Below are 25230 nucleotides of genomic sequence, written 5' to 3' on the forward strand. Positions count from 1 at the left end.
GTTTAGAATGTAAACAGGGAAGTGACTGATTTATCACATAGCTGTCAGATTGATTGTCAGAACGATTAACACTGTAGCTGTGGCGACTATTGAATATTGTGAAAGTAGGACAATCCATCCAGAATGACTCATGGGAGTCAGTCAACTGTCAAGGCACTATCAGCTCTGTTTCCCCAATGCCCTTTACTCTAGTTTTGAGTTCCACAATTTCAACAGATTCTAAGTCGTGAAATCCATTTTGAGCTCATTTCAAAGTACATTTGAGCAGTCTTGTCTCCTCTGTTGAGGAACGCAGTGTCTGTACTGAAAGGCCAGTAATTCAATGTGTCTGGAGCCATACAGGATGACACAAAGCCCATTACTGCAGCCAGCATCTACCGACCAGCAGGGAAGACAATGGGGGGGGGGTATTCAGGCTGAACGCACTCCCCGATGTCTCTGATTACACACTGTCTGACTCACACCTAAAGTAAACATTGCCTCTCTCTCTGCCCCTCCTGCTGTCAAAGGAAGCTAGCAGTTTTTACTGATTTAATTTGAACTGCATCCTTCCTGCTCCAACCAGCACTCGAAAAACAAATACACAATCCATATATTATTGGCCGACTAATGGAAAACAAATACAACCCATATATTATTGGCCGACTAATGGAAAACAAAAACAACCCATATATTATTGGCCGTCTAATGGAAAACAAATACAACCCATATATTATTGGCCGACTAATGGAAAACAAAAACAACCCATATATTATTGGCCGTCTAATGGAAACAAATACAACCCATATATTATTGGCCGTCTAATGGAAAACAAAAACAGCCCATATATTATTGGCCGTCTAATGGAAACAAATACAACCCATATATTATTGGCCGACTAATGGAAAACAAAAACAGCCCATATATTATTGGCCGTCTAATGGAAACAAATACAACCCATATATTATTGGCCGTCTAATGGAAACAAATACAACCCATATATTATTGGCCGTCTAATGGAAACAAATACAACCCATATATTATTGGACAACTAATGGAAAACAAATTTAACCCATGTACAGTTGAAGTCGGAAGTTTACATATACATAGGTTGGAGTCATTAAAACTCGTTTTTCAACCACACCACAAATTTCTTCTTAACAAACTAGTCTTGGCAAGTCGGTTAGGACATCTACTTTGTGCATGACACAAGTCATTTTTCTAACAATTGTTTACAGACAGATTTCACTTATAATTCAATGCATCACAATTCCAGTGGGTCAGAAGTTTACATACACTAAGTTGACTGTGCCTTTAAACAGCTTGGAGAATTACAGAAAATGATGTCATGGCTTTAGAAGCTTCTGATTGACATCATTTGAGTCAATTGGCATCATTTGAGTCAATTGGAGGTGTATCTGTGGATGTATTTCAAGGCGTACCTTCAAACTCAGTGCCTCTTTGCTTGACATCTTGGGAAAATCAAAAGAAATCAGCCAAGACCTCAAAAAAATTGGAGACCTCCACAAGCCTGAAGATACTACGATCAACGGTACAAAAAATAGAACGCAAGTATAAACACCATGGGAACCACGCAGACGTCATACCGCTCAGGAAGGAGACGCGTTCCGTCTCCTAGAGATTAAGGTACTTTGGTGCGAAAAGTGCAACAGCAAAGGACCTTGTGAAGATGCTGGAGGAAACAGGTATCTATATCCACAGTAAAACAAGTCCTATATCGACATAACCAAAAAAGGTCACTCAGCAAGGAAGAAGCCACTGCTCCAAAAACCGCCATAAAAAAGACAGACTACAGTTTGCAACTGCAAGATCGTACTTTTTGGAGAAATGTCCTCGGGTCTAATGAAAGAAAAATAGAACTGTTTGGCCAGAATGACCATTGTTATGTTTGGAGGAAAAAGGGGGACGCTTGCAAGCCGAAGAACACCATCCCATCCCGAGAAGCACAGGGGTGGCAGCATCATGTTGTGGGGGTGCTTTGCTGCCGGAGGGACTGGTGCACTTCACAAAATAGATGACGTCATGAGGATGCAAAAGTATGTGGATTGATTGCCACTGAACAGGCAGTTAACCCACTGTTCCTAGGCCGTCATTGAAAATAAGAATTTGTTCTTAACTGACTTGCCTAGTAAAATAAAGGTAAATTTTTTAAATTTTAAATAAAATAAAAATTGAAGCAACATCTCAAGAAATCAGTTAAAGCTTGGTCGCAAATGGGTCTTCCAAATGGACAATGACCCCAAGCATACTTCCAAAGTTGTGGCAAGATGGCTTAAGGACAACAAAGTCAAGGTATTGGAGTGGCCATCACAAAGCCCTGACCTCAATCCTAAAGAAAATTTGTGAGCAGAACTGAAAAAGCGTGTGCGAGCAAGGAGGCCTACAAACCTGACTCAGTTTCACCAGCTTTGTCAGGAGGAATGGGCCAAAATTCACCCAACTTATTGTGGGAAGCTTGTGGAAGGCTACCCGAAACGTTTGACCCAAGTTAAACAATTTAAAGGCAATGCTACCAAATACTAATTGAGTGAATGTAAACTTCTGACCCACTGGGAATGTGATGAAAGTAATCAAATCTGAAATAAATCATTCTCTCTACTATTATTCTGACATTTCATATTCTTAAAATCAAGTGGTGATCCTAATTGACCAAAGACATTTTTTTTACTGGGATTAAATGTCAGGAATTGTGAAAAACTGAGTTTAAATGTATTTGGTGTATGTAAACTTCTGACTTCAACTGTATTATTGGCCTCCTACTGGAAAACAAATCCTCAGATTTTTGGAAATACTAGAGATGAGACCAGACACATCAGAATTGATCAAATATGGTCTCTAGTACTGAGCAATAAGTCCTTTTTGAATTCGGTACCGTTTCGGTAGAGTTTTGTGTATATATACACTACCGTTCAAAAGTTTGGGGTCACTTAGAAATGCGCTTGTTGTAAATTACTATTGTATCTGGAAACATTAGATTTTTTTATGGAATATCTACATAGGTGTACAGAGGCCCATTATCAGCAACCATCACTCCTGTGTTCCAATGGCACGTTACGTTAGCTAATCCAAGTTTATCATAGTTAAATAGTACCCGCAAAACACCAGTCACAACGTATGCTGGCCTTCTAGGCAGAGTGCCTCTGTCCAGTGTCTGTTCTTTTTCCCATCTTAATCTTTTATTGGCCGGTCCGAGATATGCCTAGAAGGCCAGTATCCCGGAGTCGCCTCTTCACTGTTGACGTTGAGATGTGTTTTGCGGGTACTATTTAATGAAGCTGCCAGTTGAGGACTTGTGAGGCGTCTGTCTAGTTTGAGAAACAATCTAATGTACTTGTCCTCTTGCTCAGTTGTGCACCGGGGCCTCCCTCTCCTCTTTCTATTCTGATTAGAGACAGTCTGTGCTGTTCTGTGAAGGGAATAGTACACAGCGTTGTACGAGATCTTCAGTTTCTTGGCAATTTCTCACATGGAATTGCCTTCATTTGGTCAGAACAAGAATAGACTGACGAGTTTCAGAAGACAATTCTTTGTTTCTGGCAATTTTGAGCCTGTAATCGAACCCACAAATGCTGATAATCAACTTGTCTAAAGACCAGTTTTATTGATTCTTTAATAAGAACAACAGTTTTCAGCTGTGCTAACATAATTGCAAAAGGGTTTTCAGTGATCAATTAGCCTTTTAAAATTATAAACTTGGATTAGCTAGCACAATGTGCCATTGGAACACAGGAGCGATGGTTGCTGATAATGGGCCTCTGTACGCCTATGTCGTTTCCAGCTACAATAGTCATTTACAACATTAATGTCGACACTGATGTTATTTTAAATAGACTATTTGTTTTCTTTTCTTTCAAAAACAAGGGCATTTCTAAGTGACCCCAAACTTTTGAACAGTTATGCATATATATTTCTTTATCACCATTTCAGAAGTTCTTCAAGGTAAATAAGGCATACTTTTATGACTGCTGAATAACAACTAGCAATCACTTAGATCATGTATTTTCAGCTAGATACCTCAAAGAAACTGCTATACCTGTCGATCACACATTTTTCCATCTCTTCTCGCAGCAGCTGTAAACGAAATACAGACCGGACAATTTGGCGCGACATGGATTATGGTCATTGTAGTTAATTACCATGTTTCCTGCACTAAACTATGTAAAACAGTGGTATTTTAACTTTTTCAGCAGGGACACCATTTTTTCCCAAGAATTTCTTCTGACCCCACCACACCCTAAATCTAACGGCAACAGTCAAATCTGAATTTCGATTTTTACATCAACAAATAAACTTAAATCTATTGCATTTTTATCTCATCAAAATGAAGATAAACCAATAAATACATCTGCACAATAAAACTGCATCTTTAGCCTTCTCAAAAACATGTGTATATTGTCCCATACAATAATCTGTACTCTTACATTTTCTTCCCCCATTATTATTGTAGAGTTTGACGACTCCACTGATGTAGAATAATGGCCTCGCTACTACAGTGCACTCGGAAAGTACTCAGACCCCTAGACTTTTTCCACATGTTGTTATGTTACAGCCTTACTCTAAAATGGATTAAATAAAACATTTCCTCAATCGACACACAATACACCATAATGACAAGGTACAAACAGGTTTTTAAAAATTCTTTCAAATTAAAAAACAGAAATACCTTATTTTCATAAGTACTCAAACCATTTACTATAATACTAGAAATTGAGCTCTGGTGCATCCTGTTTCCATTGATCATCCTTGAGATGTTTCTACAACTTGATTGGAGTCCACCTGCGGTAAATTCAATTGATTGGACATGATTTGGAAAAGAACACACCTGTCTATATAAGGCCCCTATATAAGGCCCCACTGACACACAGCCAGGGCAATGCAGTAGTGGCTTTGGGACAAGTCTCTGAATGTCCTTGAGTGGCCCAGCCAGAGCCCGGACTTGAACCAGATCAAACATCTCTGGAGAAACCTGAAAATAGCTGTGCAGCGACACTCCCCATCCAACCTGAGAGCTTGAGAGGATCTGCAGAGAAGAATGTGAGTAATTCCCCAAATACCCAAGAAGTCTCAAGGCTTTAATTGCTACCAAAGTTGCTTCAACAAAATACTGAGTAAAGGGTCTGAATACTTGCTTTGTCATTATGGGGTATTGTGTGTAGATTGATGAGGAAAAAATACAATTAAATATATTTTAGAATAAGGCTGTAATGTAACAAAACGTTGAAAAAGTCAAGTGGTTTGAATACTTTCCGAATGCACTTTACGTCGTACAGGTTGGACTTGATCTTATTTATTTCTAGAGAAACTGCACATTGAGCTAAAAAACAAATGAAATGGAATTCAAATAATTGAACCCACATCGGTCATTTAGTTACATAAAAAAACAAAGTCATCAAAATGTTAGTGAATCGCTGGCCTATGATCAGCCTGTACTGTTGTGACACTATGATAAACCAAGGTGTTTGGAGTGGAGTTCGACATCAGAGCACATCAATTATCTGTCAACAAGTGATAACACAGAGTGGTGTGGTGACAAAGTGACACATACTGTCTGTCTCTCTCCTGAATTCCTCCACCATCCCACAATCCTCAGCTTCCTGGCCTCGTCTGACATTGCTGGAGGAGGGGAGAGGAGGAGCGGGTCGTCCCCTGGTGGAAGGCTTTGGGTCTTCTCGTTCCCATGGAAACACAGCTGAGGGAGTGGAGGAGTCTGATTGGTGTGACAGGCGCCGGTGGGACGTGCCCTTGGCTTGTTGTTGTGGGAACATGGGCGTGGGTGAGAATCCAGGTTCAGAGAATTTGAGCTGTTGCTGAAAGTGGGAGGAAAAAAAATAGGGAGGGATGAAAACAAGTGCAGCTAGAGCACTGGGTTATAGCACATATGGCAGGATGACAGAGAATACAGGGTGTACATATGTGGCTGAGAAGGCCTCAGGTTTTAGGTATTGAACTCACTCTGACGTGTGGTGCTTTATTGTCCCCCTCGCCTCTGTGTCCCTGCCTTTCCTCCTGTCTCCCACCTACAGGGATACAACACCCATAGTTCAGTTACTCAGCCGCACTCAGATTCAGCTAAGAAAGAGCTCTCCTGTCTTCCACAGCCTGAGACCAGGACCAAAGGGAGAGAAGACTAGGAGTGCCATGGGAGAAAATAGAAGGAAGATACCAAAAGAGAGCGGGAGGACATCAAGGGAGTGAGTAGAGTGCTGTACCATTGTGGTCCCATGGTGATGTCATACTCCAGCATGGGGTGGAAAACAACATGGAATCTCCAGAGCTGTTAGTGATCTGTAACTTCTCTAGCTCTGCCTCCAACCTGCGAGAGAGAGAGAACATGGAAAACAAAGGACAGAAATATGTTTTAAAGACAGCCTTTGAACTGCACACACACACCCTCCTTCTGTGCATAAAAATAATAAACATGTATGCCACTCAGCAGTTCTTAATCTCAAACATTCCAAGACATGTTCTACTTTCCTACACACATTAACTCAACACACACACACACACACGTAGCTGCTGCTACTAACCTTTTGACCTCCTTTTCGAGGGTGTGTGTGAGGGTTCGTGCTGAGCCCAGCTGTCCCTCCAGTGAACACACCTGGGCCTGTTTCACTTGGAGATCCTGAGACAGACGCTCCCGCGCACACGCACCTGCCTGCACCTCCTCACGAGCCCCCTGTAACTCCCTCTGTACACACTGCAGCTCCCCGCGCACCTCCTCATACTGGAGGAGAGAGAAGGGCAGACAGAGGATAGATAACTCAATAATACCAGGAAATAACCATTTAAAGAATACCAGGAAAAACTATTTACTTCCTGACATACAAGTAGTACACAGACACTAGTCTGGGTGCCAGTCTGTTTCTGCTTTCGCCATCTTGGCATGACAACAACATAGCAATTTGATAAAAGCAACAACAGACTGGTGTTTAGGCTACTAACGACAAACATGACTAAAGCAAAAGGGTTTTCACAGCATAAGGAAAGAATGAGAGAAGCATGTTGAATTAGTATTAAAGCAGCAGAGCAAAGTGCTGCATTGCTATAGTTCTTCTTACAGCTCAATATCTTTATTGTACAGTACCTTGACAGTCTGTTTGTTGAGGGAGGTCTGTGTGCTGTCCAGCTGCAGCTGTTTCTGCTGTCTCTCTCTGTTCAGCCTCTCTTGCTGGACCTGCAGCTCCTTGACCTTCTGCAGGGCCCGGCCAGACAGGCCCACCGTCCAGTCCTCCTCTGCCCAGCTCATCTCCTCCCGATCAGGGTAGATGTCTCAGACACCAGAGTTGGTACACTGGAGAACCAGTCTGGTAAGACCAATACGCCCCAGGAAGTTAAGGCTGGAATAGAAACACAGTGACTTCAATAAAGTAGAAGAACAATAAGAAGTAGATAAGAGATGAAGAAACAAATAAGAATTAAAAAGAAAGTGTGTGTCTGAACAAGCTTCAATCTATCATGGAGCTTGCCTTAGTTTGAACCGTGTAACCAAGGCTAGATCTCCTTTTTACAGTAGAGCTGTGGGGACTGGGGAGTGTGACTCAGTGTTTTCCTAGGAGACAGAACTTGCCAGTTTCCACCAGTGCAGACCGCCTCCTTCAGGGATAGGCCACTTTTCAGGAAGGATGATTCAAATACATCTTATTTGAATGTTTAGTCTTATATTTGTTTGTCTAAACAACATATTTCCTGTAACACTGTGCGCATGTTTTCACTTTTGCAGTAGCCTACGGGTTTGCCAGCTCCTCTGGTTTATAGCCGTGACAATAACACAGAGGCAATGAGATACACAGAGACGGTTTGAGCCGAGGAATGAAGAAAATCCTGATTGAAGATCATGATCTAACCAAACCCATCATGGCTCAATCAAGTCCCTCCATGCAAAGGTGTGTAGCTATGCACCCTGCACCTCAGGCTACAAACAGAGTCTGCGTCCCAATGCATCCTATTCCCCATGTAGTGCAATACTTCTGACCAGGGTGCCCAAAACTACTAGACTATATAGAGAATAGGATGCCATTTTGGACACACAAAACTACTAGACTATATAGAGAATAGGATGCCATTTTGGACACAGAGAGAGCGAGAGAAGGAGGCATGTCCTTGAAGAGAGAAGAGAATTTCCTGGTTGTCATTGCTCAATGTTATGTCATTGTTTACGTACAGTTTCTGTCTGTAAAGAACGAGTCAATGAAACGCCAAATAAATAAAAGGACGCTGGTTTGAACTGAACTGACAGCAGGTCAGACATTCTGTTTATTTAACTAGGCAAGTCAGTTAAGAACAAATTCTTATTTAAAATAACGGTAGAATCCTACACAATGACGACATGAGTCACCTGCACTGACAGTGATAGCGTTGAGAATGGCAATGTATGGCTGGCACTGCAATACTATTGTTTCAGTCTCTCTATCTAGTGTGACAATCACATTGTGGTGAGAACGTAAAGTTGGCCTGCTGCTTTTAAACCGTACCACATGCTAGGTAGAGGCCATAGTGCAATTCACAGCTCAACGTTCTGAAAATCTTAATAGTATTTAGCTACAGCAAATCATAGCAGCAGAGTTGCTGAAACTAAAAGAACCATGATGTGGCCATTCCTAGGAAGTACTGTTTGACAATAAATAATTATGTGCTTAGGAGACAGCTGTGGCAACGTTGTTCAAACCAGCAAGACAGACAAAATATTTAGAATCGGTCTCTTGCCAGGATTGTCACTAGTCTTCAACAACTTGGATGAAATCAGGAAAGTGGAGGAAGCCAATATTGTCTGTTTGATTCGCTGAAGAACACACCATGCAACACGCAATGGCATTGTTTTGAATATTCAAATAAGCTAGCTAGTTGTGAATCAACTTGTCTTTACTGTAGCTAGAAATGTAATCACAGCAGAGTGGAGTAAAGACGGCTAGCCACCTAGCCAGTATTGACAGTTCTACACATGCATTATTATGCAAGCAATGTAACTAACTAGTTGAATTAGCCAAACCAGACTAGCCGTTAGCCAGCTAGCTCGCTATGATGACTTACCATTTATGTCGCAATCCTGTTTATATTGATGTGAAATCCAAATGCTCCAACGCGACAACTTCAGATACACTTCGATTTGTTCCTTCACATGTGGTGGATTACAAGTTTAATGTAAATGTTTCAGCAGCCGCGTGTCTAATGATGGTTTCAAAATGTGTTAGCATTTCATTTCAACAACTGCACGCTAAAACCCGCGAGTCTCGTGCCGCCTGACGAGCCAACAATAAAACGATGTGTCGTGAGAGGGAGGGGTTCGGTGAGGTATGGCCAGAAGAGAGGGGTCGGTGAGGTATTGCCAGAAGAGAGGGGTCGGTGAGGTATTGCCAGAAGAGCGGGTTCGGTGAGGTATTGCCAGAAGAGAGGGTTCGGTGAGGTATTGCCAGAAGAGAGGGGTCGGTGAGGTATGGTCAGAAGAGGGGGTTGGTGAGGTATGGCCAGAAGAGAGGGGTCGGTGAGGTATGGCCAGAAGAGAGGGGTCGGTGAGGCATGGCCAGAAGAGAGGGGTCGGTGAGGTATGGCCAGAAGAGGGGGTCGGTGAGGTATGGCCAGAAGAGGGGGTCGGTGGGGTATGTCCAGAAGAGAGGGGGTCGGTGGGGTATGGCCAGAAGAGAGGGGGTCGGTGGGGTATGGCCAGAAGAGAGGGGGGACATAGGAAGACCTCTTTGATGACACCTAGCGATGAAAGACGATTCTCTATGATTAAACTATTTTTTAAATGTATTTATTTAACCTTTACTTAACTAGGCTAGTCAGTTAAGAACAAATTCTTATTTACAATGACGGCCTACCAAAAGGCAAAAGTCCTCCTGCGGGGACGGGGTTTAAAAATTTAAAATATAGGACAAAACATGCATCAGGACGAGAGACACCACAACACTACATAAAGTGAGACCTAAGACAACATAGTATGGCAACAACACAGCATGGTATCAACCCAACATGGTACAAACATGGTCAGAAGAGGGCCAAATAGCATTCCAGTTTGCTCTGTTGGTTAATTTTTTCCAATGTGTCAAGTAATTATATTTTAGTTTTCTCATGATTTGTTTGGGTCTTTTTGTGTTGCTGTCCTGGAGCTCTCTGGGGCCTTGTGTTTGTGAACAGAGCCCCAGGACCAGCTGGCTTAGGGGACTCTTCTGTAGGTTAATCTCTCTGTAGGTGATGGCTTTGTTGTTGAAGGTTTGGGAATCGCTTCCTTTTAGGTGGTTGTAGAATTTAACACCTCTTTTCTGGAAGCTTCGCACAAAGTAGCCATAACTGTCAGTAAGAGTGTCCATGATTGAGTCTTTGAACGAAGAGATGGAGATAAAACTGTTCAGTTTGAGGTTTTTTTGCAACTCGTTCCATTCGCTAGCTGCAGCGAACTGAAATGAGGAGCGACCTAGGGATGTGTGTGCTTTGGGGACCTTTAACAGAATGTGACTGGCAGAACGGATGTTGCATGTGAAGTATGAGGTCTGCAGTTGGTATCTAAGAGAGAAAGATTTTCTAAAGGGGGTCTTTAGCTTTTGTTTAGCCTGAGACAAGTTATTCCATTATCAATCATTGCAGAAATTACAATCATTTAAAAAAATAGGAAGATAATTTTTTCTCTGGATACAAACTTTGTCCATGTTATGTCCATATTATCACATTAGGCCAACTGACTAGTTTGTGAAACAGATACAAATTGATAAATTGCCGACATTGCCAACTTCAAGGACAACCCATTGTTTTTTACATTGTATATGAAAACACAAGCATCTGAAAGATGATTATAATGCCCCGGAGTATTATGTTATAACGCTTATGTTCAGATTACATAACATGAGTGTGTCATCCATTATAAGCCATCTGAGTGACTACTCCCATCCACCCACCCATCCAACTGTCTCTCTCATTAGTAGGCTACAGCAATCTCACCCACCAGCTGTCTCTTTCTCTCTCTCTCTTTTTCTCTCCTCTCTACAAATTTCTCTCGCTCTCTTTTTCACTTTTTTTTCTCTCTCTCTCTTGCTCTCTTTCTCTCTCTTTCTGTCTATATGGGGTAGCCTGAAGACGTGGTTACTCCTCTAACCCCGCTGGGTTTCCACTTCACTCAGCATTGAGGCGGCTTTACCTCATGTATAGACCTAATCTCAGATTACGCTCAAATCCAGACGACGATACCTGGAACAGCGTCGGCGTTATTAGTATGAGTTATTAGGACGATGATTATGATCTAAATATAGTTGTTGATGTTACTATTTATGTCACTAATGAGACAGTTGTCTTATACAGTGCATTCTGGAAGTGTTCAGATCCCTTCCCTTATTCAACATTTTGTTAAGATACAGCTTTATTCTAAATGTTTTACATTTTTTCTCCCTCAACAATCTACACACAAATACTCCATAATGTCTGTAGAGCTCTGAGACAGGATGGTGTCGAGGCACAGATCTAAACATTTCTGTAGCAGTGAAGGTCCCCAAGAACACAGTGGCCTCCCATCATTGATAAATGGAAGAAGTTTGGAACCACCAAGACTCTTCCTAGAGCTAGCCACCCTGCCAAACTGAGCAGTCTGGGGAGAAGGACCTTGGTCAGGGAGGTGACCAAGAACCCGATAGTCACTCTGACAGAGTTCTAGAGTTCCTCTGTGGAGATGGGAGAAACTTCAAGAAGGACAATCATCTCTGTAGCACTCTACCAATCAGGCCTTTATGGTAGAGTGGCCAGACGGAAGCCACTCCTCAGTAAAAGGGACATGACAGCTCTCTTAGAGTTTGCCAAAAGGCCCCTACAGGACTCTCAGACCATGAGGAACAAGATTATCTGGTCTGATGAAAACAAGATTGAACTATTTGGTCTGAATGCCAAGCATCACGTCTGGAGGAAACCTTGCACCATCCCTACTGTGAAACATGGTGGTGGCAGCATCATGCTGTAGGATGTTTTTCAGCAGCAGGGACTGGGAGACTAGTCAGGATTGCTCCAGAGTGCTCAGGACCTCAGACTGGGGCAAAGGGTCACCTACCAAAAGGACAATGACCATAAGCACACAGCCAAGACAATGCAGGAGTGGCTTCGGGACAAGTCTCTGAATGTCCTTGAGTGGCCCAGCCAGAGGCCAGACTTGAACCTGATTGAACATCTCTGGAGAGACCTGAAAATAGCTGTGCAGCAATGCTCCCCATCCAACCTGACAGAGCTTAAGAGGATATGCAGAGAAGAATGGGAGAATCTCCTCAAATACAGGTGCCAAGCTTGTAGCGTCATACCCAAGAAGACTTGAGGCTGTAATCGCCAAAGGTACTTCAAAAAAGCATTGTGTAAAGGGTCTGAATACCGTTTCATCACATTGGCAGAGGGTGCACCCCCCTATCTACATCGACGGGACCGCAGTGAAGAAAGTGGAAAGCTTCAAGTTCCTTGACGCACACATCACTGACAAACTGAATTGGACCACCCACACAGACAGTGTGGTGAAAAGGTGCAACAGAACCCCAGGAGGCTAAAGAAATTTGGCCTGTCACCTAAAACCCTCACAAATGTTTACAGAAGCACAATTGAAGCATTCTGTCGGGCTGTATCACTGCCTGGTATGGCAACTGCACCGCCCGCAACCGCAAGGTTCTCCAGAGGATGGTGCGGTCTGCTCAACGCATTACCTGGGGCAAACTACGCGTCCTCCAGGACACCTACAGAACCCGATGTCACAGGGAGGCCAAAAAGATCATCAAGGACATCAACCACCCGAGCCACTGTCTGTTCACCCCGCTATCATCCAGAAGGCGAGGTCAGTACAGGTGCATCAAAGCTGGGAACAAGAGACTGAAAAACAGCTTCTATCTCAAGGCCATCAGACTGCTACACAGCCATCACTAGCACATTAGAGGCTGTATATGTATATACTGTTTTCTATACTATTCTACGGTATCTCATTCACTTAATGTTTACATATCGTGCATTACTCATCTCATATGTATATACTGTATTCCATACTATTCTACTGTATCTTAGTCCGTTCCACTCTGACCTCGCTCGTCCATATGTATATAGTCTTAATTCATTCCAACCTAGATTTCTGTGTATTGGGTATATGTTGTGTAATTTGTTAGATATAAATTGTAAGATATTACTGAACTGTCGGAGCAAAAACACAAGCATTTCGCCACACCCGCAATAACATCTGCTAAGCATGTGTATGTGACCAATAGAATTTGATTTGGATTTGTCTGAATACTGTCTGAATGCACTGTATGTGCCTTGGTCTTCCAGGAAGAGCAGAAATGCCTTGCCAATGTCACACTCAGCCTAATATAAGTCTAGGGTTTCTATACAAATCGATCTGAAGTTTACAATTTCAACTTCATCAAATGCAAGTATCATTGACAAAGCCAACACCATTCCTTTACCAACCAGCATCCAAGCAGAGCCATTATTCTCACCCATTATCTGAGCAAAAACATTCTGGAGTGCTGTCTAAATGCCACAGATCAGTGATGAAACGGTAGGCCTATGTCCTCCTTCCATGAAAATGCTCATTGTCATCACTGAGGATATTGTTCGTATTTTACTGTATATTTTAGGTCCAGTGTCTCTGTTTTGATTCACAGATGACAGATGCTTACTGAACAAAACTGCTGGTACCCCCTGCTGCTACGCTGCTCTAGTTGGCTGACTAGATATGTACAGGCTGACACATCTAGCAACACCTCCAGGTGTGCTTATGAGGTTAGTCCGGTAAAAGACCTGTCAATCACTCTGTATATTAATACAGGATTACATTCATTGTCAATCACGAAGGAACACATACCTATCTGCCACGGACCTTCGAGGTAGCAAGGTGGTCAGTTAGTGGTGTGTAGGAGTTTAAGTCGACATTTTCTTTTTAACTGTTTATATTTTGCAGCTGCACACCAAAGACAACAGAAACAACAAAAAGGAACTGTGAAATGAAGGCATTGTCTGCATCTTGATAAGAGGATTTCTAACCAACAAGGAGACTACTCAATAATTGACTTTTGTAAAAGGTAAGCTATCAAGCTTTTGTTTGACTACAGGTAAATTAACTTTTACATTGTGTCGTGAAAAAGGCAGGTCACCTAAAGCAGAAAGCGATTCAGTGAATCTAATTACCTGTATTTACAGTTCTATCAATCAAGTAACATCCCCAGGTGTGTTTATCTACCTAATGAAGCAATTATTTGATTAAGATTTTAAAACAAAGAAGTTGAACAATTAAGATACATTACACAACATTTACTTTAAGTGTGTTTAAATTAATAGCATGAGTTTGCAGCATGAAAACAGTTTCAATAACTTTTATTGGTCCCATCCCCATGGCTGATTCCTCTCTCCTCACAATAATTGCCCATCTGGAATAAATCAAGTTGATTAAATTCTGTCCCTCCCTAGATGTTCCCCTGGTCAGCAGTGTTTTCTCTGGAGCCGAAAGTGCCTGGACAGCGTACGGCAGAAGAACTAGTCACCAACACCCTGATGCTGGAGCTGGGTGCCATGGTGAAACGCACCGAACGTATCCGCCTGGAAAGGGTGACAAAAGAGGGCCGGCGCCGGCGCAGCTCTTCCTCCGCTGACTACAGCTGGCTGGCCACTGCCCCCACCCACCAACCCTATGAGCTGACCCCCCGAGACCTGATAGAACTGCAGGACCTGTGTGCCAGGGTGCCACCGTCTCAGTGTGGCCCTGTCATTGTTAGGTGGGATTTTGTACCTTATCCGTGTCAGAGGTGTATGTACACAACACATATCCTGAATGTCTCCGGTAGATCATGGAAATGGATTCATGATCATTCTCAACAGGTTCTGATGTCTCCAAAGTGAACTTGGTGCCACCTTTTATCCCTTTGTCAGTATCACGCAAACTCATTTTGACCTTTGCCCTCTACCCCAGGTTCAGAAATCTGGTGACGGAGATTGAGCCGGAGGTTCACGAGGTGGCTCGTCTGTTCCGCACGGTTCTACGTGACTGTGTGGAGGGAGAAGAGGAGAACGAGGAGATGAGGATGAGGTCAGCCGGCTGGGACAAACAACGCAGCAAGAGCCTCTCCTTTGTAACCTTCCGCTCCAAGTTCCGCCCTGCTCCCTTCAGGGGTGGGGGCCTGGGCGGGTCACGTGGCAACCTGCAGGAGGAGTCGAGCTGGTACGAGGAAGACGAGGTGGAGCAGCAGGAGGGAGCAGCAAACGTGGCGAGAGCGGCCAGGAAGGGGAGGAGCATGAGCATGCCTGATATCACCCCCATCGAACAGAGTGCACTTGGCTGAGGGAGGGATGGAGAAAGAGAATAGGAGATGAGATTGATAGGGGAGAAGGTCAAGATGAGATGCAACATGAGGACAGCTCACACCTCAGCAGATTTCCACTGACTGTTTAGACATAATGCAGTTACATATGCAAGAGTAGAATTGCAAGCTTAGCCAGCAGATATACAATACTATTTTGTTTTTTTATTGTGAAATACATTTTCCGAATGCGTTAACACTTGAAATGCATGTAAAATGAACTAGAAAATACAATACAGGTCTTATTTTCCAACAGATCCTTGATAATAAATTCGTTTGTGTGGATTATTGTGGGGCCATTACTGCATAGCTTAGATCCAGTCCTTTGGTTGGCATGGTTGCTCTATAACAATTCATTATATCAATATTCTATAATCCTCTTACTCAGTAAAGAATTACAGTCCTTTGCACAACTTCCCCATTGTTCTTTTTTAATATGCACTTCTATCCAATACATTAGCACTATTTTCACTTTACACTGTAGAAGTCAAGGCATTTGGCAAAAAAAAAGAGGGAAGAAATAGGAGTGTTTTCTTATTAAAAAAGTTCTGGTCGGTCATTAAATAATAGCCTGTACATAAACATCTGTCCTCAGTGAGAATGAGAGGAGATGAAGAGAAGAGGACAGTCCCCAATAAAGCAGTGAGGTCCAAACGGACAAGTTGCAGGGAAGTTTGGTTGAGAAAGACTTCACTAGGGTACTTTCAGCTCTACATAACAGGTGACATGTCATTGGTTATGACAGGGTTAATAACAACCTGTTAATTAGGGTCCCAAATAGCAACCCATTTCCTATTTAGTGTACTACTTTTGCCCAGGGCCCTTGGGCTCTGTTTAAAGTAGTGCACTATATAGGAAATAGAGTGCCATTTGGGATGCAAACCATTGGCAACAGTATTCAGACTGACCCCAGCTGACTTGCTGGCAGGTAAACCAGGCAATCTAAACTGTTAGATCTGCAATAACAGTGTTAAGTAACTTGTTACAAACTGTTCGGGTGTGACTCGTCACATTGTGTTTATGACTGGGGCTATGAAGGGAATGTCCTCTTCAGTTTAAACCACCTTTAATCCTGTACTGTCATAAAACAGTTTAGACCACAGGTGTCTTGTCACATTTCTTTGAAACTGAAAGTACCCTTTTGGCAAATAAGAAACATTGAAAAAGAGAAAGTAAATCAACAATAGTTTCCAATCATACGTGGCGTGAATGATAGTGAGGGAGAATTGTTCAAGTCTCTCTTTAATAAAACTAGAATAATGAGGAACAAAAATCGAAAGAAATGATTACAATTCAAGAAAACTCCAGTCTGTTGTGTTGGCCCTCATGTCAGAGAGAAAGTTGATGACACCCCGTCTTACAACCAATCAACAATAAGCTACATGAGGGGTAAAAGAAAATCTACCAAGAAACAAAACTAGGTTTGCAGAATCAAACCATTAAATAAGTCATTTTTGATTAAATGTGTAAGATGAATTATTCTCTAAAGTAACAAAGAACAGAATGACAAGTATTCTGTTTATACTATACAAAGCGTGTTCCGATAGCATATCCTTTTCATTAGGGGTATTTCATCAATGTCTGTAGGAACAGAATAGATCTGCTAGGGTCACTCCAGAAACTCTCTCCAAGGCTTTAGGCAGCAGACTACTATCATTTCTTGGGCTGCTGGACCTCAAGTCCCAGACCGTTCAATAACACTCCACCTGTCCCATTGTCCTGTTGCTATGGCAACCCCTCGTCTCAGCCCAACCTTTCCCATTGTCCTGTTGCTGTGGCAACCCCTCGTCTCAGCCCAACCTTTCCCCTCGTCTCAGCCCAACCTTTCCCATTGTCTTATGTCAGATAGCATGACTCCGTCTGAACTATTGGTCAAGCGACTAGCGTTTCATAGGAGTGACGCAACCTGTCAAAAGACAATTAACTTTTCCATCTCCCTCTTCTTCAACCTCCACTTCTTTATCTATCATTTCTCCCTGCTCAGGCGAGGAAGACCACAAAGACGATGAAGAACACGATGAGGACGAGGAAGATCTTGACCATGAGCCAGCGGTTGGAGGACACAGACTGGAAGTACTTGAGGATCTCCGTGTGAGCCATGTCCACGTTGAGCTGAGTGTCCTCCACGTTAGCATCAATCCTACATGGGAGAGGAAACAAACATAGGGCTTGTGACACACACCGGGCGGTGCTCGAGCATCTCAATTTCTCCCCTCCTCCTCCCCTCTACACCACATCTCTTTCTCCCTCAACTCCTCTTTCCCTCATCCACCTTGTTTCCCTGCTTCCCCATCATACTGCTCTCCTCCCCCTCCCTCACCTCTGTACTGTCTCCTCCTGCTCCTTCACCATGTGAGCCAGCTGCTGAAAGATAGAGCCCAACTCTACGATGGTGCTCTCAATGTTCTGCATGGTGTCTGCACGGCTCTGGATGTATGAGTCCTGCACCACAGAGAAACAGCATTATAGTAACACTGACAGACACAATACAGGTGATAATAAAGTGTTTGTACCTGCTCATCAATGAGCTGGAGCTGTAGAGGGTTCGACTGGTTGTCCATGTTGATGGCGACCTCAGCCCCCATACTCCTTGACTCATCCTGCATCAACACTGAACTCTCTGGCAGAGGAGAGAGAAACGATAGTCAGTTAGAAGGAAGAGAAAATAAAGTTCTGTGATTGGAATTCACAGAGACATTTGTGAAGTGATCTGGTGTAGGAATTAGAGGCTGAAGGTGAAGTAAACGTGGTGTGTTTTCTTACTGAAGTTGTTGGCGTGGAGAGGAGAAGAGACGTGACGCTGAGAGAACTGTTCTCTCCTGTTCTTCTGCTGCTTCAGGTTCTAGAGAAAGAGAAAATGAGAACGATGTAGGCAACCTACAATTATGAGGATTATATGAGGCTTAATGACAGAAAGTTCCAGAGGGACAGAACGTTCCAGTGAATCTTACCTCCGTTCTTACTTCTAGAACCGACTTGAAGTCATTGGACATAGACGCCAGTTTGGACTGCAACAAAACAAGGAGTTGTTGATTTTGTTGTTGACCCCACATAGCCTGGTTCCTCTCTAGGTTTCTTCCTAGGTATTGGCCTTTCTAGGGAGTTTTTCCTAGCCACCGTGCTTCTACACCTGCATTGCTTGCTGTTTGGGGTTTTAGGCTGGGTTTCTGTACAGCACTTTGAGATATCAGCTGATGTACGAAGGGCTATATAAATAAATTTGATTTGATTTGATTTAAAGCCTCAGGTTTCATATGGCTACACCATTTTACTCATCCACATCAGTTACATAACGCAGTAGAGAGGCACTGGCAGTCAGACCTGCAGGGAGATGACGATGGTGTTGGAATGGGTCTGGATGTGTCTGCCGCTGGGAGCTCCACGTGAACGGATCAGATCCTGCAGCTGGGCTATCTGCTTGTTCAGGCTGTTAATGTCCTGCGAGGGGAATAGTGGGAGACAGGCGGAGGGAGTCAAACAGGGCACAGCAGTGTCACACAGACTGCGTCCACTAAAACAGCTAGGTTTGTCACTTGCATAGAGACTGACTGGTCATCGTGTTTGCGATTTATAGTTCATAACGAGAAACAGCCGACTGCTTTTCCTGTATCGGTGTCAATTCAAAAGAAGAAAAAAAAAATCTCACCTGCTTGATGATGTAGGTTAACTCTTCAATCTCCACTGCCTTGTCATCAAATAGAGATCTTCTTTTAGCTACTGAAAAGGTCAAAACAGACATATCCAGAACTATAGAAAAAACGCAGAGTTTTTCCAAATAGCTATTTGACTCATAAATATTGAAACATAAATATTGACATATACTTACATATAGTGAGTTTCTCTAGTTTAGCAAATGTATTACTCAAGTCCTTCCCTATTCTCCTGGAGAGGTTCAAAACAACACAAGATTGGTATCACAGTGATAGGCCTAAACATGAACACAGTGAAAAGAAACTGCTAGTGCATGTACATACGTGGAATGTAAAGTATGTCCTTCGGTAAAGAGAAAAGAACAGCCTACATTCCAAAGACATCATGCAGAGCTACAATGTGATTAAAACACCATGGAGAAACTAACAGCAACAACTGGCTATTTACTAAACTTCAAATCAGACACAGGTGCCAACTACACCCCTGAGTGGATTAACTGTGTAATGTGAGCAAGTTGGCTGGCAGTGGGACTCACTTGGCCATGAGGGTGAAGTCACTGCGTTGCTTGAGAGCACTGAGGGCTGGCTTGGTGTGCTGAACACCATTCTGTAGAGAGACAGAATGAGAAAGAGTGATTAAAAGAGACATCATCTGTGACAGATTACAAGAGGGGGAATGAATAGGTTCCTCTATCTCCCATAGGTTATGTTTAGTATCCCCCAGCCTTGATTAGATGGCTATTTCAACATCACTGCCCTTGCCTCTCCCCAGTGGCGACCCGTCATTTAGTGCAGAGTTTTCAGCCCCGCATTTTTAGGTAAAAAAAAAAAAGTGTGTCACTCATGGAACAGTACGTCATCGCCAATTCTAAGATTAGAGTTATATTAGAAGTGCCCATCCGGCCTCCGCAGTGGCGCAGTGGTCTAAGGCTGTGCCACTAGAAATCCTGGTTCGAGTCCAGTCTCTGTCTCAGCCAGCCATGACCGGGAGACCCATGGGGGGCGCAAAATTGTCCCAGCATCGTCCGGGTTATGGGGAGTGTTTGGCCGGCAGGGATGTTCTTGTCCCATCACGCTCTAGCAACTCGTGGAGGGCCGGGCGCAATGCATGCTGACATGGTCGCCAGGAGTACTGTGTTTCCTCCGACACATTGGTGTGGCTGGCTTCCGGGCTAAGCAGGCATTGTGTCAAGAAGCAGTGCGGCTTGACTGGGTTTAGAGGATGTATGGCTCTCGACCGTCGCCTGTCTCAAGTCCGTACGGGAGTTGCAGCGATGAGATCAGACTAACTACCAATTGGAAACCATGAAATTGGTGAGAAAAAGGGGTAAAAGTAACAAATAGAAAAAAGAAGTGCCCATCCATGAAGGCTCAAGGTCATTTGCCACAGATAGAATGACATCTTTAAATCAACAGTAGCTTTGCTTGGACTGTCAACATCATACTTTCAAAATCTTAGCTAGCAGTCATCACCATGAATCAAGTCGACAATCAAATCCTTTTCCATCCTTGTCATATGAAAAGAAATGACAGATAAAACATCTCGGTGCTCATCGGCCATTGAACATAAACATTACACAAACAGTTGGAAGTCGCTAATTCAACAATGAGTGGTTTGGGAAGGAATCAGTGGCTGAGTTCAAGACAACTGGGAACTCGTTTTGAACGGTGATTCAGCATCTTTCTCTTTGATGACAAAATTTGCCCATGAAGGACCGCCGCACCACTTTCCTGTTCAAGCACATCACAACAACGTGAGACCAAAAATGTCTTAATCTGCTTCATAAATGATATAGGATACCAGAGAGATATGTATTCTGTAGCTAATAAAGTAATACTAAGTGTATTTTTTATTTCACCTTTATTTAACCAGGTAGGCTAGTTGAGAACAAGTTCTCATTTGCAACTGCGACCTGGCCAAGATAAAGCATAGCAGTTCGACACATACAACAACAGAGTTACACATGGAATGAACAAAACATACAGTCAATAATACAGTAGAAAAAAAATAAACAAAGTCTATATACAGTGAGTGCAAATAAGGTCAAATAAGGGAGTTAAGGCAATAAATAGGCCATGGTGGTGAGGTAATTACAATATGCCAATTAAACACTGGAATGGTAGATGTGCAAGTAGAGATACTGTGGTGCAACAGGAGCAAAATAAATAAACACAGTATGGGGATGAGGTAGATAGATGGGCTGTATAGAGATGGGCTATGAACAGGTACAGTGATCTGTGAGCTGCTTTGACAGCTGATTCTTAAAGCTAGTGAGGGAGATGGGAATCTCCAGCTTCAGTGATTTTTGCAGTTTGTTCCAGTCAGTGGCAGCAGAGAACTGGAAGGAAAGGCGACCAAAGGAGGAATTGGCTTTGGGGGGTGACCAGTGAGATATACCTGCTGGAGCGTGTGCTACGAGTGGGTGCTGCTATGGTGACCAGCGAGCTGAGATAAGGCGGGGCTTTACCTAGCAGAGACTTGTAGATAACCTGTAGCCAGTGGGTTTGGCGACGAGTATGAAGCGAGGGCCAGCCAACGAGAGCGTACAGGTCGCAGTGGTGGTAGACTACATCCAGTTTGCTGAGCAGAGTGTTGTAGGCTATTTTATAGATGACATCGCCGAAGTCAAGGATCGGTAGGATGGTCAGTTTTACGAGGGTATGTTTGGCAGCATGAGTGAAGGAAGCTTTGTTGCAAAATAGGGAGCCGATTCTAGATTTAATTTTTGATTGGAGATGCTTAAAGTGAGTCTGGAAGGAGAGTTTACAGTCTAACCAGACACCTAGGTATTTGTAGTTATCCACGTATTCTAAGTCAGAGCCGTCCAGAGTAGTGATGCTGGATGGGCGGTCAGGTGCGGGCAATGATCGTTTGAATAGCATGCATTTAGTTGTATTTGCGTTTAAGAGCAGTTGCATGCCAGCAAAGCCACAACACTAAACAATACATTAACTGCACTATAACGGTGACAAACGGTGCCCACAAACTGTTAGGGCCTACATCATCATCAAAAAAATGTTTCTTCACCTTTATTTACTCAGGTAGACCAGTTGACAACTATAACCCGGAGCCAGCCCCCCCCCCCCAAGATGTACATGCTAAAATCGCCACTGCCTCTCCCATACCTACATACCTGTCTGCTCTGTAGGGATTTGCAGGCGGACTGAAACTCGTTGGTTCGATCCCTGCACGTCATCCTGCCGCCTGTATATCACCAGCCTGCACTGGGCACGCCAAGGAGGAAGGGTCTGACTTCTGAAAGATATCGGTAGTGTACTATAGACCGGTCCGTGCTCCGTAGAAACAGTCACTACACCTCCTGATGTCAACTCCTAACTGCGAGGCGTCAATCCGTGTCCAATGATGCACACGGGCATTCTCAATGTATCTGTAATATGATAGGAGTAACATAACCAAATCATTTCAAGTGACAGTTTGCTAGGTTGTCGGGCCCCGGGCTACCCATCTAGTTACCAATACGTTGTCTCAGTTTCTCCCAACAAATCGGAGCTTGGCCAATTTGTTTAGCAATCAAGCCTCCCCACCGCCATTTATGTGCCTAGCTAGTAATAAGTAAGCTAATGTTAGCAAATCCATCATTACCACGGCAACACAAACGAAATGCTACCATACAGCTTATCTGAGTGATGAAATATAAAATTATAGCTAGCTAGATATCTGTTGTCATTTAAATGTTCTAAGGTACTGAGCTATTTAGTTATGCCAAGCTACCGTTGACTAACTAACGTTAGCTAGTTTTAAAGAGCCGACTCCATCACAGCTGATTTTTTGTTTACCCTAGAGATGTGGCTTGAATGTTTTGTTTGAATAAAGAAAACTCTCTCATCACAACATCAATCAAATGTGTATATATATATAGGTTCCCTCGATAAACGTGATCAGTTTCAACTTACTATTAGCAAAATTCCACAAGAATTCACAGATCGTTCTGTTTTTAGCAAGCCGGGAATGAAAGTTTGAATCCGGGTCATTTCCGGATACTGACGTCATCGCCACGTCCACCACTGCTTAAATTTGATATATTCGGAAAAGGAGCCACCACATACCACCAGATGTCGCCATATCTTATGTTTTCTAACATATATGTCAACTTGTGCAGCATTCAAATCAACTGGACTCTATTCAATTATGCGTGGATAGTGAAGCGCATACAGAGTAGAAGGTTGATGTTTATTGTCACGAGTCGTGTCCTGGAGGCAGAAAGAAGCGATTTCCCATTACATAGGTCAGCTGCAAAGTCAAAATTGGTTATATTGTAAAAATTCCTGAAAACAAAAATGTTGTTTAGGCATTAGGATTAGCAGCGTGGTTAGATTTTGTGGCTGTGCCAGCAACTGACAACTCTGCAGAGCTGCCTCCAGAACAAGATTCATAACCAAAAACGCTAACCTGCATCAGAGTATAGTGGAGATAACCGTGATTACCAAACTCCAGACTGTGAGAGGGAAAGGGAGGTAGAGAGACAGAGCGAAGGTAAGCTACACAAATGAATACAGGTAGAGAGATAACATCCAGGACTTGCTCAGATCTCATTCTATACCTACTGGCTCCCACATCCTTACCTCAACAAGAGCTGGCATGTTCAGAGCACAACTATGCCCTCACCTATCTTCAATTCTCACCTTTCTATTCCCACTCAATCGGTCTTCCTATAGCCTATTCTCTTTCCACCTGAACACCACTTCTGTGAAAAAACAACATATGTTCTCTGATAATGCATAAATTAACAATATCTGTGCATTTGAGGGCATTTGCATTTTACAATGTCTCAAATTGATGCCATTGCCATAAATCATTCAATGGCTTCTATGTAGTCTGAAATGATAGAGAATTATCAAAGCACCACAGAGATGCATGTTTCCGTAACAGATAACAGCTTGTTTTTTCATGCGTCACAGGGGACTTTAAACAACATTCATTTTCCTGTCAGAGAGAGACATGGCTGGCCATAGTCAACACACACACATTTCTCTCTCTCTCTCTCTCTCTCTCTCTCTCTCTCTCTCTCTCTCTCTCTCTCTCTCTCTCTCTCCCTCTCTCTCTCTCTCTCTCTCTCTCTCTCTCTCAATTCAATTGTTCAATTCAAGGGCTTTATTGGCATGGGAAACATATGTCAACGTTCAGCCAAAGCAAGTGAAGTAGGTAATAAACAAAAGTGAAGAACAAAAAAAATGAGCAGTCAACATTCCACCCACAGAAGTTCCAAAAGAATAAAGACATTTCAAATGTCATATTATGTATATATACAGTGTAGAAACAATGTGCAAATAGTTAAAGTACAAAAGGGAAAATAAATAAACATAAATATGGGTTGTATTTACAATGGTGTTTGTTATTCACTGGTTGCCCTTTTCTTGTGTCAACAGGTCACACATCTTGCTGCTGTGATGTCACACTGTGGTATTTCACCCAGTAGATATGGGAGTTCATCAAAAATGTGGGGGGGTTTTCAATTTTTTTGTGGATCTGTGTAATCTGAGGGAAATGTGTGTCTTTAATATGGTCATACATTTGGCAGGAGGTTTGGAAGTGCAGCTTAAGTCAAACCTTTCCTTAAGTTTGGGTCAGTCACAGTAGTCAGGTATTCTGCCACTGTGTATTCTCTGTTTAGGGCCAAAAAGCATTCTAGTTTGCTCTATTTTTTTGTTAATTATTTCCGATGTGTCAAGTAAATATCTTTTTGTTTTCTCATGATTTGGTTGGGTCTAATTGTGTTGCTGTCCTGGGGCTCTGTGGGGTCTGTTTGTGTTTGTGAACAGAGCCCCAGGACCAGCTTGCTTAGGGGACTCTTCTCCAGGTTCATCTCTCTGTAGGTGATGGCTTTGTTATGGAAGGGTTGGGAATTGCTTCCTTTTAGGTTGTTGTAGAATTTAACAGCTCTTTTCTGGATTTTGATAATTAGCGGGTATCGGCCTAATTCTGCTCTGCGTGCATGATTTGGTGTTTTACGTTGTACACAGAGGATATTTTTGCAGAATTCTGTATGCAGTCTCAATTTGGTGTTTGTCCCATTTTGTGAATTCTTGGTTGGTGAGCGGACCCTGACCTCACAACCATAAAGGACAATGGGTTCTATAACTGATTCAAGTCTTTTTTCCAGATCCTAATTGGTATGTTGAATTTTATGTTCCTTTTAATGGCATAGAAGGCCCTTCTTGCCTAGTCTCTCAGCTCGTTCACAGCTTTGTTGAAGTTACCTGTGGCGCTGATGTTTAGGCTGAAGTATGTATAGTTTTTTGTGTGCTCTAGGGCAACGGTTTCTAGA

At 42.9% G+C, this 25230-nt stretch overlaps 3 protein-coding genes across 6 annotated transcripts in view; 1 reads left to right on the top strand and 2 right to left on the bottom strand.

Annotated features, from left to right (window-relative positions):
- Positions 1-9537, bottom strand: part of si:dkeyp-115e12.6 (centrosome-associated protein CEP250) — a 22506-nt gene extending 12969 nt beyond the window's left edge. Inside the window, exons 1-6 of the mRNA XM_031797253.1 lie at positions 9028-9537; positions 7085-7337; positions 6528-6724; positions 6210-6313; positions 5953-6017; positions 5546-5807 (exon numbers count right to left, since the gene is read on the bottom strand). Coding sequence (XP_031653113.1) covers positions 5546-5807; positions 5953-6017; positions 6210-6313; positions 6528-6724; positions 7085-7246 — 790 coding nt within the window. The 5' untranslated portion in view covers positions 7247-7337; positions 9028-9537. The remainder of the gene's footprint in view (positions 1-5545; positions 5808-5952; positions 6018-6209; positions 6314-6527; positions 6725-7084; positions 7338-9027) is intronic.
- On the top strand, positions 7195-15706 carry LOC109864982 (protein RD3-like). Of its 3 annotated transcripts, XM_031797416.1 has the most exons (6): positions 7195-7307; positions 7721-7883; positions 13605-13722; positions 13901-14021; positions 14407-14711; positions 14906-15706. In XM_031797416.1, exons 5-6 carry the CDS (start codon positions 14407-14409, stop codon positions 15273-15275), a joined length of 675 nt encoding a protein of 224 aa, XP_031653276.1. In that variant the 5' UTR covers positions 7195-7307; positions 7721-7883; positions 13605-13722; positions 13901-14021; the 3' UTR covers positions 15276-15706. The 3 variants fall into 3 exon arrangements, with proteins under 3 accessions (XP_031653276.1, XP_020308674.1, XP_031653275.1); XM_020453085.2 differs by lacking the exons at positions 7195-7307; positions 7721-7883 and adding an exon at positions 8128-8239; XM_031797415.1 differs by lacking the exons at positions 7195-7307; positions 7721-7883 and having other exon boundaries at positions 13087-14021.
- Positions 15439-23411, bottom strand: LOC109864980 (syntaxin-5-like). 2 transcript variants are annotated; one of them, XM_020453083.2, is made up of 11 exons: positions 22859-23411; positions 22078-22332; positions 19480-19550; positions 19120-19175; positions 18940-19010; positions 18615-18731; positions 18245-18301; positions 18057-18135; positions 17807-17913; positions 17614-17735; positions 15708-17433 (listed from the first exon to the last, which is right to left on the bottom strand). In XM_020453083.2, exons 2-11 carry the CDS (start codon positions 22138-22140, stop codon positions 17274-17276), a joined length of 903 nt encoding a protein of 300 aa, XP_020308672.1. In that variant the 5' UTR covers positions 22141-22332; positions 22859-23411; the 3' UTR covers positions 15708-17273. The 2 variants fall into 2 exon arrangements, with proteins under 2 accessions (XP_020308671.1, XP_020308672.1); XM_020453082.2 differs by lacking the exon at positions 22078-22332 and having other exon boundaries at positions 15439-17433; positions 22859-22951.
- Positions 23412-25230: the final 1819 nt, after the last annotated feature.

Source organism: Oncorhynchus kisutch, linkage group LG19, assembly GCF_002021735.2.
Source record: "Oncorhynchus kisutch isolate 150728-3 linkage group LG19, Okis_V2, whole genome shotgun sequence".
Lineage (NCBI taxonomy): Eukaryota > Metazoa > Chordata > Actinopteri > Salmoniformes > Salmonidae > Oncorhynchus > Oncorhynchus kisutch.

Excerpts from the sequence above, each read along its gene's own strand:
- LOC109864982 (XM_031797416.1), top strand. The coding sequence starts at position 14,407 with ATGTTCCCCTGGTCAGCAGTGTTTTCTCTGGAGCCGAAAGTGCCTGGA. Across the intron at positions 14,712-14,905 it reads TGTGGCCCTGTCATTGTTAG|GTTCAGAAATCTGGTGACGG; the intron begins GTGGGATTTTGT and ends CCTCTACCCCAG.
- LOC109864980 (XM_020453082.2), bottom strand. The coding sequence starts at position 22,936 with ATGACCCGGATTCAAACTTTCATTCCCGGCTTGCTAAAAACAGAACGA. Across the intron at positions 17,736-17,806 it reads TCCAGCTCATTGATGAGCAG|GACTCATACATCCAGAGCCG; the intron begins GTACAAACACTT and ends TCTGTGGTGCAG. Across the intron at positions 17,434-17,613 it reads CAGGAGGAGACAGTACAGAG|GATTGATGCTAACGTGGAGG; the intron begins GTGAGGGAGGGG and ends TCTCCCATGTAG.